This window comes from Ranitomeya imitator, chromosome 3 (assembly GCF_032444005.1).
Source record: "Ranitomeya imitator isolate aRanImi1 chromosome 3, aRanImi1.pri, whole genome shotgun sequence".
Lineage (NCBI taxonomy): Eukaryota > Metazoa > Chordata > Amphibia > Anura > Dendrobatidae > Ranitomeya > Ranitomeya imitator.
Window position 1 is genome coordinate 757,722,013 of NC_091284.1, and position 17,310 is coordinate 757,739,322.

Here is a 17,310-nt window from a genome sequence, read left to right on the forward strand (position 1 = left end):
TGGCTGTACTTGCGGTGCTCCCTCCATTTACTTATATTGGGGTTCGTAAATAGCCAAAAAATCTAATCGAACTCTTAAATATCAGCTTTGAGTAGAGAATACATAAGCAAAAAAAAATCATGTTCGTGAGTCTGGTCCCACTGATTAGTTTTGTTACCCAAGACCTCTTTGCCAAGATCACTATCTACATTCTAATCGAGGGTGTAAACATATGGAAGTAGCAGAAGCCACATGGGCCCTTGTGAATTAGGGTACCGTCACACAGTGGCATTTTGATCGCTACGACTGCACGATCCGTGACGCTCCAGCATCGTAACAATATCGCTCCAGCGTCGTAGACTGCTGTCACACTTTGCAATGTACGACGCTGGAGCGATAATTTCATGACGTATGTGCGATGTAGAAGCCGTTGGTTACTATGCGCACATCGTATACAATATCGTGCACACCTTTGTTACACCATGCGATCATGCCGCCACAGCGGGACACTAGACGACGAAAGAAAGTTTCAAACGATCTGCTACGACGTACGATTCTCAGCGGGGTCCCTGATCGCAGGAGCGTGTCAGACACTGCGAGATCGTAACTATATCGCTGGAACGTCACGAATCGTGCCGTCGTAGCGATCAAAATGCCACTGTGTGACGGTACCCTTAGGGAGCTGAAGGTCCATCAATCACATAAGACAGCAGTAGTATAAATGGTGGGTGGCCCACTTACAAATTTTGCATTGCGAGCCATAAGCTTTTCCCTATTGTAGGCACATTGCAGTAGATTTTCATGTCCCCATGACCGTTCTTGACCTATGGTAGAACAGCATCAAATAACTAATGACCAGTAGTATTCATTTAAGGAAGCTGCTTCTGTAGTCGGTGGGGGTTCTGTCCTACTAGTCCTAATTCTTACAGAGGAATAGTTTTGTTTTTTTTTCTTTCAGACATCTTTTCTCTTGGTCCAGAAGACCTACATTCCTCTTGACTATAAACATAAGGATGAATGACCTCGGGGAGATCAAAACATCCAACACCGCGGAGACACCATCACGTGTTTCTCAACGCAGTGATCCAGAACACTGCCCCATCCCTTATGGGAAATATGCAAATGCATGTAGAAAAGCCGCGGAGACACCATCACGTGTTTCTCAACGCAAGCAATAAATAGCCAGGTCTTTCACCGGGAAGGAACAACCACAGGAAGGGCAGCATCCAAAAAGGAAAACCACCTATGCCAAAACATGGTATCCATCCACAGACAGCTGTTTCGGGGTATTTGCCACTCATCAGTGTGGAGTAGGAATACCCCGAAACAGCAGTCTGTGGATGGATGCCATGTTTTGGCATAGGTTGTTTCCCTTTTTGGATGCTGCCCTTTCTATAGTTGTTCCTTCCCGGTGAAAGACCTGGCTATTTATTGCTAGCGTTGAGAAACATGTGATGTTGTCTCCGCGGCTTTTCTACATGCAGCTACATTCCTATTGAATCATATGTGTTGAGAAACTGAATTGTAAAACCTAACTATGAAAAAACATATAAGAAAACATTTTTTTTCTCTATTCATCTTTTAAAGGACCCAAAAGCTGAAACTGAAACATCAAAGGAGAAGGTACAGGAAGAATGGATGGAAAATCATTAGTAGAAAACACTATTTTTCATCTCCAGAGGATGAAGAACTAGAGAACTTGGCACCAGAAGAGACCAGAAGTGGCTATAATATGAGGGATTGTATGACGGATGCTGAGGAAATTAGTGAAGTGAAGAATATTTATTTTGGAAAAGAAACATATTTTTCAGATTCCCCAGCAGTGTCACTGTCGCGCTGCTCAATTTTTAGTGCACCTGAATTATTTGGAATGATTTCCAGACTCGCGGAGCTTATGGACAGTCCTAAACCTCAATTTATGTCAGAGACACAAATTTTAGCTACCCATAGACAGTATTTGCTTTCTTTCTATCTACTCTTTCTGGTGGTCAGTGGTATGTTATGTAAAAGAACAAACCATGTAAGACCGGTTTCCTGTTGGCCCCAAGCATGTTCCAAAGGTTCCATGTTTCCTGTTACAGACCAGGCCTATTCCATAGGCCAGGACTTCCGTAACTCTGGCTATAAACTATACGGTAGTCTTATTAATGATTTTGCAGCACAAACTTTGCACCTTTTTGGTATGAAATGTTTCAAGCTTCAAAATTTTAACTTCCCAAAGTATCAACTTACCAAAAAAGTTAAAGAAAACCAATTTGTAAAAATTAAGCAAAACTTCGAGTGCAAAAGTTTGGAAGATCTCGATGTGGAGACGGAGATGAGTGAACATGAGTGTACTCAGATTATGGACCATACCATTCTTCACATGGAAACTAAGCAGATCATGCCAGGATGCCATAAGCATCACAGGAAAATATACAAATTGGTTCCAACATTTCACCATCCAAGAATCTTCTCAACTTGGAAAAAGGGGCATGGAGATGGCGCAAACAGTATTTGTAAAGGAACTGATGTCATATTGCTAATGCAGAATCCTCTGGAAGATAATGATCTAAAAGGATCAGTTACTGATGGTAACACTGATTTGACCAGAAGATATACAAGTTGTGGGGCACAAGATACAAGTGTAGGCAACACAGCTATTTCTGAAGATGACCTCCATACAATGAGCTCTGTTTTCTTCGATGGTCAGATGCCATTAGTAATGAGAAGTTCCTCAATTTTCCTTCCAAGGACCCAGTCTTATTCCGGACTCTGTTTACCAGAACAATTTGCCAGACAGTTGGTGGATCTATTTGGATGCCCGGGAGTAGAATTAGGTAAAGGTTTAACAAATATATTTAGTTTCTTCTTACTAACAAGCAGCTACTTCACTTTGTAGTGAAAAATTGGGTTCGATTCAAGTGAAATGGCAGCTAAATAAAGCTGTGGGTGAGAAATCAATCTGACATCTGATTTAATATCTAGAATCTTTGATATTATCGCATTCTGCTCCATATCATCATTCGCAATAACAAAACTTCCATTGTCATTGCTAAAACCCCTGCGTAAGGCCACAAGCTTAAAGGGAATCTGACAAAATATATGATCAATCGGCAGATAAGTAGCATTAAAATCTACAAATAGAGGGTTATCCAGCACTTCAGATAAAATGCAAAATGTTATTCCTTCGTTAAAAACGTGTCAAAAAAGAGTCCACATCATCAAATATTTGGCAAAATCATCAAAGGAAAAAGTCCCAAAGAGAATTAGAGTTTAGGTTGATTCGTTTCGAAGTAGCACTTCTTACTCGAATAACTCGTGTTACATCGAAACAAGTCAACCTAAACTCTAATTCTCTTTGGGACTTTTTCCTCTGATGATTTTGCCAAATATTTTATGATGTGGACTCTTTTTTGACACTTTTTTTTAACGAAGGAATAACTTACTTCAAAATGAGTCAACCTAAACTCTGACTCTACAGGGTGGGCTATTTATATGGATACACCTAAATAAAATGGGAGTGGTTCGTGATATCAAATTCCTGTTTGTGGCACATTAGTATATGGGAGGGGGAAAACTTTTCAAGATGTGTGGTGACCATGGCGGCCATTTTGAAGTCGGCCATTTTTGATCCAACTTTATTTTTTTCAAATGGCCAACTTCAAAATGGCCATTTGGTGACATAATCCTTCCCCTGCACCGCCCCAGGTGACTCTGAGAGTCATTACATGGAGACTACACACGTTAGAAACACAATCTTAAATTGGTTATCAGGACAACAAACACTGATGACCTATCCCTAGGATCAAAAAGGTGGGCGTCTGACAGCGGGCACCCCCACAATCAGCTATGATTAGCTTTGATGGCACTCAGATGTAAACGTGGAATGGTGCTGAATGGTATAGCTCTATACAATGTGCAATGGCTGCTGCCAACTAATGCAAATTATCTTCCATTCTAATCGGCAGTGGTTGATAGATATTAAACGGGGCTGCACTGTTCAGCTCCATTCAATGATTATTTTCTGCCCCTCCATAGTGATAACACCTGATCAGTCGGGTTGCTAGTTGTCAGATCCCCAATGATCTCATATTGAGGACTTATCCTATTGATTCCCATAGAAGCCCTCTACATAGGAAATTAGGTTTATAGTTAAAGGGGTTTTCTGCTCCATTGTTTAACTTTACATGTGACTCCAGTGTTTAAAAAACAAAACTATAGTCCCCATTTGAACCTTCGCCACTACCAGTGATCTCGCCTTCTCTTCTGGTGTGGCTGATGCCTGACAGCTGTAGCGACCACATATCAACCACACTGGGGCCATATATAATGTTTTTTAAAGGAGTAGGAAACCCATTTGAAGGGACTCTGTCAGCAGAGATGGTTTGTCATGCTGAAGACCCCATGCTTGTCATTACGATTCTCCAGTGAAAAGCTGGCCGATGGCTGGCATTCATAGCAGGTCCTGATTTCTGTTATACATAGCAGAGCTGAAGCCCAGCTATGTATAGCATAGGCGATCAAAATAACGAAAAAAATTTTTTTACAACATAAGTTCAAATCACAGGTTAAAAAAACCCAAACATATATTTTCTATCTCTGCATTCAGAAACGTCCGATCTATCAACATATATTATGAATGAATCCAATCTGTAAATAGCGTAATGAGAAAATAAATAGAAAATACCAATGTTGTTGCTGCAATATTGCAATAAAATGCAGTAAGCGGCCATCAAAACACATCTACCCCAAGATGGTATCAGTAAAAACATCCGCTCACAAAAAATTAGCCTCCACCCAGCCTTATATCCCGAAAAAGTAAAACATAACGAGTCTCGGATAATGGCGACAAAAGCCAAAATTTGCTTTTAAGGAAAATTAGAAAAAAAATGTCACCACTTATAAGAAAAAAACAAAAACAAAACAACAAAACCTGTATATGTTTGGTATCTGTGTACTCATGCTGACCTGGAGAGTCATTTTGCCAGGACAGTTTTACTATGTAGTGAACATGGTAAATAAAAACAAACATATATATTTTTAACATCATTTTTTAGGTAAAAAATTATGTGCAAGGTAATTTCTTAATGTCTTTATAATGTTCAGCCAATTTGAACAACAACACAATGTCCGGCTGCGCTGATGTAAGGAAGAATCCTTAGGACCAAGATGAGTTGAACGGTTTATATTTCCACAACGCGTTTCAAGGTTGGACTAGCATCTTTTTCAAGTGAAAATCCAATTGCATAGCAAGTGCTCATTGCTTTGCCAGGAGTTATCATCACCATATGTACCACCTCAACATGTTTTTTTTTTATATATTTTTTTTTCAATTATATTTTTTGTTATATATATATTTTTTTCATCTTAGTTTGTTATTTAATCAAAATAATCATTTTGTATATTCATATTTTATATGAATATATGTCCCTTGGAATACATCAATTGTATCAGTTCTCACTTGTGGTTTAATTAACTTTTATAAAAAACAAAAAAACAACTTTCTCCCTTCCCCCTCCAGGTTGAAAACCCCTAATTTTTATTCCCTTGGTTCACCACCCCACTTTGGCATGTCACAACGCTTGTTTACACAGCTCCGTTTTCATTTTGAATGTTCCATCCTTCACCACAAAAGTCTCAAAATAAAAATCCACATTTCCATTTCCTCTTATAAATTTCACATATATATATATATATATATATATATATATATATATATATATATATATATATATATATATATATATATATATATAATTTTCTGAATGTGTTTTAAGAGCTTTCGTTCTATTTTCTTTATATGTTTAATCTTCTATATCATTTTCCTTAATATTAATTCTCTCCACTACATTACATTGTCAAAATATCCACTATGGTCTTCGGCTATAGCCTGAATGGCTCCAGACATCTGGACCTATTTTACCACTTTCCCTGTCTCTTGCACTCACTGCTATTTTTCTCTACAACAGTTATCACTGATCCCCTCTTCCCTTATCCCTGCCTCTGTGAGATGTCCTTTTACCTCTCATCCCTGATTTCCCGCTTGTCTCTCCTTCCTCTTCCTCCCAATGGCTGACTCAATTCATTTACCGTTCCACCTTGTTTCCTAACACTCTACGGGTTCAATCCACGCCCAACACTCTACCAATTTATGCAGTTTTCCTATTTTGACCTAATTTCTCTGCTACTTTTATGTTTCTTTCATATCACCATCTTGCCTTTCTTTTCTTCTTATATATATTTTTTCTACTTCCTTTGCAGTCCTATTATTAGTCCCCTTCTCAATGTCCTCCCCTCACCCTCCCTCTACTTCATATTTTCTTGCTATGCAATTGTTTGTTTTTTTTTCACTTGAAAGAGGCTAGTCCAGCCTTGAAACGCGTTGTAGAAATATAAAACCGTTCAACTCATTTTGGTCCTAAGGATTCTTCCTTACAGCAGTGCAGCCAGATATCGGGTTATCGGCCACATTGGTCAACTATCCTGGAGGAGATCATCAAAGCCACGAGGCAGCAGCAGCAGCTGATATCTTCAGGTGTTCATAGTTGTTGTCTGCACACAACCTGCTCAGGTCAGCACCTTACTTTTATTTGTACCCAAAAGGGAATCGCCCAATGGTCTTGTGTGCTTTTGTTCCCTTACAGTTTTTCTACCTTTAGTGTTTTAGATGAACACAAACTCTGCAGTGAATGGTGCAGTTTTATTTCTGCAGATTGAGATCCATACTTTCACCTAGAAGTTCATAAATGATGTCTAACATGTATATACCAGTAATGCCATTTATTAGTCATTATTTGCATGTCTCTTATCGCCTGTGGTATGTCGCTGTTTTTTTGTGCTTGTTTGATTAGCAGATGAAGACCGTCTTTCGGAAGAATAAACCTATTATTTTAATACTACAGATGCATTAGAACCAAAGGACTTCATTGTGCTACTTGGACATGACCTGGCCCGAAGAGTATATCTTCAATGGAAGAAGTCATTGGAGGTATTTTTTATTGGAATTTTTTTTTCCAAACAAAAGCCAGAGATACTTTTAAATTTAAAATTTATGGGAAACGTAGAGGAAGATCTTCTGCTTCCTGCGCAATCCACTTCTGGCTCTGGCCCAAAGATCTGCATCAAACAATGCACATTAGTTAGGTGCACCTATTGGAAAGTGTCCAAAATAGGCTTATTGCTTTCTCTGCCAAATTCAAACTCTTTATTGTGTCAGGCACACCTTTTCTTTTTTTGTCTATTCAGGAAGAGATTTTTATTTTTAATTAAAGGGACTCAGTCAGCACAAAATGACCTTCTCACCTTCTGGTTTACGATCTATCACCGCCCTTCTCTGGCTCGATGAAGCCAGAGCTGTCAATCAAAGAAGAGGGAGGTGAAGAGTAAGGGAAAACAAGTAGGTGGGAAGGTTCACTGAATTGTTTGGCCACACTAAGGCTACTTTCACACTAGCGTCGTTTGACGCACGTCACAATACGTTGCTTTGAAGAAAAAACGCATCCTGCAAAGTTGCCTGCAGGATGCGTTTTTTCTCCATAGACTTTCATTAGCGACGGATTGCCACACGTTGCATCCGTCATGCGACGTGTTTTTGCAGTCCGTCGGGACAAAAAAAGTTGCTTGCAACGTTTTTTAGTCCGTTGGGTCTGCTTTTTCCGACCGCGCATGCGTGGCCGGAACTCCGCCCCCTCCTCCCCGGACCTTACAATGGGGCAGCGGATGCATTGTAAGACTGCATCCACTGCCCCCGTTGTGCTTTTACTTCACAGCATGCGTCGGTATGTCGGCTCGACGCACTGCGACGGGCCCGTACCGACGCTAGTGTGAAAGTAGCCTATGGGTGCACTGAATGAACAGTTATCAGATTTCACTTTGACAACGCAAGTCAGAATGGCTGTATAGTCCTTTAGCAAAATTATATCACCGCCCACCTGCCAGATTGTCAGCTCCTCAGTGTCCCTCCTCCCTCCTGCTGCTGCTGAGACTTGATATTGCTCAGTACAAACTGCAGCTGTCAGTCAGGCTGGGTGGACAGAGCCTGTATGGATTTAGACTCCTAAAATCTCAGTATTACACAGAAAAATATAAAAATTTGAGAGTCTTCAGTGGTTGATAACAAATAGCAGCTTTCAATACTATTCGGGTTCCTTCAGCAGGCGTAGAATAACACAAAATCTGATTGGGTTAGCGATTAAAAGGTATCAACTACTGAGGACTCTCACATTTTAATATTTTTCTATCTACTGGCTAACACAGTACAATTATATAATTTTCCTATATGGATTTTCAGAGTAATTACACCAGTCTCATAATGCCTAAGATCTGGTTATTAATCTACTATATGCAGTTTGTATTGTGAATTTTTGTAAGAAATCTGTTTTAAAACCACACTTTGGGGAAAGCTAAATTTCTAAATGTGAAAGGTGCATGTGGGTAGATATATTTTCCACATGCATTGTGAAACATCATCATGCTGTGTAAAGTTGGCTATAGAAGGCGGCTCCTATGGCATGATGGTGTATCCAGTACTGAGCCCCAGTTGTTGCAGAGCATTTTAATTATAGATAGGCAGATCCATTTGCAGGGCTCTGATCCATCGGTAGATCCATTTGCGGGGCTCTGACCCATCGGTGGATCTGAGCGCGGGGCTCTGATCCATCGGTGGATTTGTGCGCGGAGCTCTGACCCATCGGTGGATCTGTGCGCGGGGCTCGTACCCATCGGTGGATCTGTGCGCGGAGCTCTGACCCATCGGTGGATCTGTGCGCGGGGCTCTGACCCATCGGTGGGGCTCTGACCCATCGGTGGATCTGTGCACGGGGCTTTGATCCATCGGTAGATCTATTTGCGGGTCTCTGAGCCATCAGTGGATCTGTGCACGGGGCTCTGATCCATCGGTCAAGTTGGTAGTGTCTGGCCACTGGACGTGAGGCTTTAGAACCTTCTTGGATTCCAGATGCGACTTTCAAATAGCCAGGATGGGCACAACGTCATCATTGCAGCGTGAAGCACAGATCATGATTTCACAATGCCAGCCCAGCTAATAAAAAGATAGATTCACGAGTCTCCCAAACTTTCCGATGGACCGGAGTCCCGCCAATTGATATATTTTTAATATATACCTCCACTTTTTGGAGGGGAAAACCATAGCTGTTCTGCTGGTTTGGAAGAGCCCTAGGTGCACCAGAACGAACATACTGTAGTAGGTAGGCTTTGAGTTCTGTGACCTATAGATCAGCTCGTGACCTTACACTTTTACTTGCCTGCAGAACTAATGTGACTTTATAATCGTATCTGGAACATAGGACAGGTGACAGCCCAATACTAAGCGTGTGGAGGTAATGGGCACAGACAAAATGGGGTACAATGGTTTGTATAACCTTGAAGTCTGTATACCATTATGGAAAACTTATTAGAGGTCATAGACAATACTTAACAAATTCTGGATGCCTAAGAATGTCCCCCAAAATATCCCCTTTAGGGTGTGGTTTAGATAAATAATGCCACTTTCACAGTTTGGCTCTTGGAATTGTCTAGACATCGCTACTGATGATGAGGATACAAAGAAATGTTTTCGATATCTTCATCGGTGAAAGTCCCTCGCTATGAAGTTGCTAATATGCTTGTTAGGGCATGTAGCATCTTTAAAGGGGTTGCCAAGGCTTGGAACTAAAGTCTGCAGTCACTTTGTGAATCCTCACAGTGCGCACAGCTCCTGCTGTCAGGATTCTCTGGTGCAGGGAGGTCATGGGACCGCAGGATGTGGCAGGCATATTCCAGGGGATTTTCTGTCTAGAAGTGCGCAACTTCATTGAATACAAGTGAATTGTGTGAGGCTGCACATGTCTAGTCGGAAAGTTGTCCAGATTGTACAAATTTCATACTTGTGGTCTTACCAATAGAGAATCCTGACAGTGCATATTATCCACATTGTGAGGATTTACAAGTCTGCTGTCAGATATATTGACTGCAGACTTTTGTGCCAAACCTGGACAACCCCTTTACCTCCTATCAGCTGTATAAATCAGAGATCAGCCAGCGGCTCTCCCAGCCGAACTGTGACAGCTGCATAAAAATGTATGTGATGCTCGGAATAGCCGCCGGCCAGTCCATGCATTGGGGTCCGATCTCAGTCCGATTCATACGACTGCCTGACTACGCCCTAAGTGGAATTTGAGAATGCAAGATCACATTGGGACCCGCGGTCAGTCTGTGCATTCCGATCCATATACCGACTGTAAAATATGATCTAAAGCTGGAAAAATGGAGGGTTAACAAGGAGGAGAAGGTGATCTGTGACCATCAGCTATTTTGCACTGATCCTGTATTACCTACATTAATACATTTTGATACGGTGCCACACAAAAGGTTGATACATAAAATGAGAATAATGGGGATAGGGGAAAATATGTTTAAGTGGGTTAAGAGCTGGCTCAGGGATAGGAAACAAAGGGTGGTTATTAATGGAGCACACTCGGACTGGGTCGCGGTTAGCAGTGGGGTACCACAGGGGTCAGTATTGGGCCCTCTTCTTTTTAACATATTTATTAATGACTTTGTAGGAGGCATTCAGAGCAGAATTTCAATATTTGCAGATGACACTAAACTCTGCAGGGTAATCAATACAGAGGAGGACAATTTTATATTACAGGATGATTTATGTAAACTAGAAGCTTGGGCTGATAAATGGCAAATGAGCTTTAATGGGGATAAATGTAAGGTCATGCACTTGGGTAGAAGTAATAAGATTTATAATTATGTGCTTAATTCTAAAACTCTGGGCAAAACCGTCAATGAAAAACACCTGGGTGTATGGGTGGATGACAAACTCATGTTCAGTGGCCAGTGTCAGGCAGCTGCTACAAAGGCAAATAAAATAATGGGATGCATTAAAAGAGGCATAGATGCTCATGAGGAGAACATAATTTTACCTCTATACAAGTCACTAGTTCGACCATACTTAGAATACTGTGCACAGTTCTGATCTCCGGTGTATAAGAAAGACATAGCTGAACTAGAGCGGGTGCAGAGAAGAGCGACCAAGGTTATTAGAGGACTGGGGGGTCTGCAATACCAAGATAGGTTATTACACTTGGGGCTATTTAGTTTGGAAAAACGAAGACTAAGGGGTGATCTTATTTTAATGTATAAATATATGAGGGGACAGTACAAAGACCTTTCTGATGATCTTTTTAATCATAGACCTGAGACGGTGACAAGGGGGCATCCTCTACGTTTGGAGGAAAAAAGGTTTAGGCATAATAACAGACGTGGATTCTTTACTGTAAGAGCAGTGAGACTATGGAACTCTCTGCCGTATGATGTTGTAATGAGTGATTCATTACTTAAATTTAAGAGGGGATTGGATACCTTTCTGGAAAAGTATAATGTTACAGGATATATATACTAGATTCCTTGATAGGGCGTTGATCCAGGGAACTAGTCTGATTGCTGTATGTGGAGTCGGGAAGGAATTTTTATCCCCAAAGTGGAGCTTACTATTTGCCACATGGTTTTTTTTTTGCCTTCCTCTGGATCAACATGTTAGGGCATGTTAGGTTAGGCTATGGGTTGAACTAGATGGACTTAAAGTCTTCCTTCAACCTTAATAACTATGTTACTATGTTACTTGTAGGTGATACCCACCGTAATAATCCTGCCAGTAATAAGATGACTACTAAGAAAGCAGAACAAGAAGTCGCTCTACTATTGGGTTTAGAAGTGAGAGTAAAAACTGCAGGGTTTATTTATTTCTCTTAGCAACATGGAAAATACCGTATTTTTCAGACTATAAGACGCGCCTAGGTTTTAGAGGAGGAAATTAGGAAGAAAAAAATTGAAGAAAAAAAAAAGGTAAATTCTGTACTGTATTATCCCCTATCCTGGTATGCATGGGTCCCCCATCCTTATCCTGGTATGATTGGCACCATCTCGGTCCTGGTATGATTGGTCCCATCCTTTTTTCTTTTATAATTGGCCCCATCTTGTTCCTGCTATGCATGGCTCCATCAGGAAAGATTAAAAAAAACAAAAAAACATTACACTCACCTACACGGCGCTCCTTAGCAGCATCCTGCTCTGGTGCCAGCAGCTGCTTAATGCTTGTAAGCAGCGCATGGCAGGGACATCATGCACTGCTCAAAAGCAGCCCAGCTGCCGGAATACTCACCGGGACCGTTCATCGGAGATTGCAGTGAGTATCCAATCCTCTTCAGTAGCGTTCACGTGTGCCGATACTTAAGAGAAATTAATATTCTGAATATTCATTTTTCTTAAGTATCGGCACACGTGACCGCCGGTCCCAGCAGGCTGACAGTGCACGCTACTGAAGAGGAATGGATACTCACCACTCTCTGCGATGAGCGGTCCCAGTGAGTATTCTGGCAGCTGTGCTCTGCTTGTGAGCAGCGCATGATGTCCCTGCCATGTGCTGCTTACAAGCATTAAGCAGCTGCTGGTAGCGGAGCAGGATGCTGTGACTGCAAGGGAGCTGAAGAAGGTAAGAGTAATTTTTTTTATTTTTTTTCTTTCCTCATGGTGCATTGGATTTGAGGAACATGGGGGCAAATTATAAAAGAAAAAGCTTGGGACCAACATTTCAGGAACAGGATGGGACCATTTAGACCAGAAAAATGAATATGCATTGCCCGCCACGCCCATGGGCGTGGAATGCAGTGCATATTCATTTCTCTTTAGCAGCGGGGACGGGAGTTAGCCGGAGCCGCCGACTCCAGCCTCCCGTGACCCGATGCTCCTCCGAAACCACCTCAGCCAGAGCCCATACATCCAGACTATGTATGACGCACATCCCATTTTCCTCCACAAAAAGTGCGAAGTGTAGTCCGAAAAATACGGTACTTTTATTTTTTATGTTTAACATAAAAACTATATTCAAACAATAGGACATTTTTCTGATGACACAAATCTTTTAATAGCAGTAAGATATATTTTCTGCAATTTAGTAAACTTTTATTCTGTATTCCCTACAGGTGAAGTACGAGCTTGTACCCGCAGAGTAAAGACAAACAATAATAAAGTCTATAAAACAATGTATGAAGCTTCTGCCTCCCTTACTGGAGATAAATCACACAGGCCGTCATTGGCCCTCCAAATATATGTTGGATAAACACATTGTTTTGTGATGGCATTGTCATGCGGTGTGAAATAGTCCCTGCAAATCTGTAGTAATCCCCCCCGCCTGGACCTATTCCTCACATTACAGTCCAGTAGATCATGCACCGCTGCATACATAGAATACAGATCACACTGTTCACTTTCCAAGCAGCGTGGCCGGATTTTAGCTGGTAGTACATAGGATAACGCAATACAAAGAGTGATTTTTTTTTTTTTTTTTGAAATATGTAAAGATAAATATAGTAACATAGTAAGGCCGAAAAAAGACATTTGTCCATCCAGTTCAGCCTATATTCCATCATAATAAATCCCCAGATCTACGTCCTTCTACAGAACCTAATTGTATGATACAATATTGTTCTGCTCCAGGAAGACATCCAGGCCTCTCTTGAACCCCTCGACTGAGTTCGCCATCACCACCTCCTCAGGCAAGCAATTCCAGATTCTCACTGCCCTAACAGTACAGAATCCTCTTCTATGTTGGTGGAAAAACCTTCTCTCCTCCAGACGCAAAGAATGCCCCCTTGTGCCCGTCACCTTCCTTGGTATAAACAGATCCTCAGCGAGATATTTGTATTGTCCCCTTATATACTTATACATGGTTATTAGATCGCGCCTCAGTCGTCTTTTTTCTAGACTAAATAATCCTAATTTAGCTAATCTATCTGGGTATTGTAGTTCTCCCATCCCCTTTATTAATTTTGTTGCCCTCCTTTGTACTCTCTCTAGTTCCATTATATCCTTCCTGAGCACCGGTGCCCAAAACTGGACACAGTACTCCATGTGCGGTCTAACTAGGGATTTGTACAGAGGCAGTATAATGCTCTCATCATGTGTATCCAGACCTCTTTTAATGCACCCCATGATCCTGTTTGCCTTGGCAGCTGCTGCCTGGCACTGGCTGCTCCAGGTAAGTTTATCATTAACTAGGATCCCCAAGTCCTTCTCCCTGTCAGATTTACCCAGTGGTTTCCCATTCAGTGTGTAATGGTGACATTGATTCCTTCTTCCCATGTGTATAACCTTACATTTATCATTGTTAAACCTCATCTGCCACCTTTCAGCCCAAGTTTCCAACTTATCCAGATCCATCTGTAGCAGAATACTATCTTCTCTTGTATTAACTGCTTTACATAGTTTTGTATCATCTGCAAATATCGATATTTTACTGTGTAAACCTTCTACCAGATCATTAATGAATATGTTGAAGAGAACAGGTCCCAATACCGACCCCTGCGGTACCCCACTGGTCACAGCGACCCAGTTAGAGACTATACCATTTATAACCACCCTCTGCTTTCTATCACTAAGCCAGTTACTAACCCATTTACACACATTTTCCCCCAGACCAAGCATTCTCATTTTGTGTACCAACCTCTTGTGCGGCACGGTATCAAACGCTTTGGAAAAATCGAGGTATACCACGTCCAATGACTCACCGTGGTCCAGCCTATAGCTTACCTCTTCATAAAAACTGATTAGATTGGTTTGACAGGAGCGATTTCTCATAAACCCATGCTGATATGGAGTTAAACAGTTATTCTCATTGAGATAATCCAGAATAACATCCCTCAGAAACCCTTCAAATATTTTACCAACAATAGAGGTTAGACTTACTGGCCTATAATTTCCAGGTTCACTTTTAGAGCCCTTTTTGAATATTGGCACCACATTTGCTATGCGCCAATCCTGCGGAACAGACCCTGTCGCTATAGAGTCCCTAAAAATAAGAAATAATGGTTTATCTATTACATTACTTAGTTCTCTTAGTACTCGTGGGTGTATGCCATCCGGACCCGGAGATTTATCTATTTTAATCTTATTTAGCCGGTTTCGCACCTCTTCTTGGGTTAGATTGGTGACCCTTAATATAGGGTTTTCATTGTTTCTTGGGATTTCACCTAGCATTTCATTTTCCACCGTGAATACCGTGGAGAAGAAGGTGTTTAATATGTTTACTTTTTCCTCGTCATCTACAACCATTCTTTCCTCACTATTTTTTAAGGGGCCTACATTTTCAGTTTTTATTCTTTTACTATTGATATAGTTGAAGAACAGTTTGGGATTAGTTTTACTCTCCTTAGCAATGTGCTTCTCTGTTTCCTTTTTGGCAGCTTTAATTAGTTTTTTAGATAAAGTATTTTTCTCCCTATAGTTTTTTAGAGCTTCAATGGTGCCATCCTGCTTTAGTAGTGCAAATGCTTTCTTTTTACTGTTAATTGCCTGTCTTACTTCTTTGTTTAGCCACATTGGGTTTTTCCTATTTCTAGTCCTTTTATTCCCACAAGGTATAAACCGCTTACACTGCCTATTTAGGATGTTCTTAAACATTTCCCATTTATTATCTGTATTCTCATTTCTGAGGATATTGTCCCAGTCTACCAGATTAAGGGCATCTCTAAGCTGTTCAAACTTTGCCTTCCTAAAGTTCAATGTTTTTGTGACTCCCTGACAAGTCCCCCTAGTGAAAGACAGGTGAAACTGTACAATATTGTGGTCGCTATTTCCTAGATGCCCGACCACCTGCAGATTTGTTATTCTGTCAGGTCTATTAGATAGTATTAGGTCTAAAAGTGCTGCTCCTCTGGTTGGATTCTGCACCAATTGTGAAAGATAATTTTTCTTGGTTATTAGCAGAAACCTGTTAAATAAATGGTGGCGCAAAATGTAAGAAAAAGAGAGGGCTATCGATCCTTGCTGCAGTACCAAACCAACCTCCACACTTGGTTGGTAAATAAATAGATAACATAATAAAATAATGCACCTAAGTGCAAAAAGGTATGCGCTTGATAATAGCCAATAAAATGTTTACAACCAAACAGTAGAATAACTCAGATAGTGGAATAGAGCGTAGTTTCTCAGTGTATACACCAAAAGAATAATTATTTACATCCGTGGTGGATAGAGATCTGGTGATTGACTCGGCCATTGCAGAATATTCCACTTTAGTTTTGGCCGGCAGTTTTGGCCGATATAAGATATGGCCACCGCCTTTCAGAGCTTATACATATCATTCCGTAATGCAGTATATAAGCCCCCGACCCGACCTGCAAGATCTGAAAAATAACTTTTATTATACTCACCTGCGGGGAGGTCCGGTCTGAGGGGTGTCGCTGGTCTTGGTTCGGCGCTTCCCATCTTATGATCCCCGTCCTTCTTGTGGATGACGCGACCCTGCATCATCCACACAGTCTCCACAGCATCGCACTCCGGCGCAGGCGTACTTCTCTGTTCTGTTGAGGGCAAAGTACTGCAGTGCGCAGGCGCCAGGAAAGGTCAGAGAGGCCCAGCGCACTGCAGTACTTTACTCTGCCCTCAACAGCGCAGATAAGTATGCCTGCGGCGGAGTGCGATGCTGCGGAGACTGTGTGGATGATGCAGGGTCGCGTCATCCACAAGAAGCAAGAAGGATGGGGATCATAAGATGGGAGGCGCCGGACCAAGACCAGCGACACCCCTCAGAACGGACCTCCCGCAGGTGAGTATAATAAAAGTTATTTTTCAGATCTTGCAGGTCGGGTCGGGGGCTTATATACTGCATTATGGAATGATATGTATAAGCCCTGAAAGGTGATGGCCGTATCTTATATCGGCCAAAACTAAAGTGGAATATTCTGCAATGACCGAGTCAATGACCAGATCTCAACCCCATCGAGCAGCATTTCACATTCTTAAGACAAAACTAAAAGGGGTTGTCCACTTCTAGCACAACCCCGTCTCGATCTGAACCCCTTTAAAATGAAAAACACCCATACTCTCCTCCAGTGACTGAGCCGTTCCAGCGGTGTCGGCACTTGAGTTCCCGGGGCTGACGTGTGGTTGTTACGTCATGTGAGCTCTGCGCCCAATCAGCGCTGGCGTTACTGTCCCCGCCTTCAAAAGTATAAGTATTCAAGAGGAGGTGAGAGCTGTGGCTGGTTGGGCGCAGGGCTAACATGACGAAACACGAGTGATGACATTGCTGGAACGGCATCGGCAGTAAGTATATGTGTTTTTATTTTATTGGGGGCAAAGATTCAGATGGAGAAGGGTTGACCTACTAGTGGACAACCCCTTTAAGTTTTGTCTTAAGCATGTGAAATGTGGCTCGATGGGGATGAGCTCAGGTGATGGACTCGGCCATGGCAGAATATTACACTTCTTTGCCTTAAACTCCTAGGTTTGCTTTCGCAGTATGTTTTGGGTCATGGTCTATCTCAGTGGTCCCCAACTCCA

At 41.6% G+C, this 17,310-nt stretch overlaps 1 protein-coding gene across 1 annotated transcript; it reads left to right on the forward strand.

The window, feature by feature from the left end:
• The first annotated feature begins 1,490 nt into the window (after positions 1 to 1,490).
• Positions 1,491 to 13,012, forward strand: LOC138672344 (uncharacterized). Its single transcript, XM_069760282.1, has 3 exons — positions 1,491 to 2,798; positions 6,864 to 6,949; positions 12,951 to 13,012. The coding sequence occupies exons 1-3, from the start codon at positions 1,712 to 1,714 to the stop codon at positions 12,978 to 12,980; spliced, it is 1,203 nt and encodes a 400-aa protein (XP_069616383.1). The 5' UTR covers positions 1,491 to 1,711; the 3' UTR covers positions 12,981 to 13,012.
• Positions 13,013 to 17,310: the final 4,298 nt, after the last annotated feature.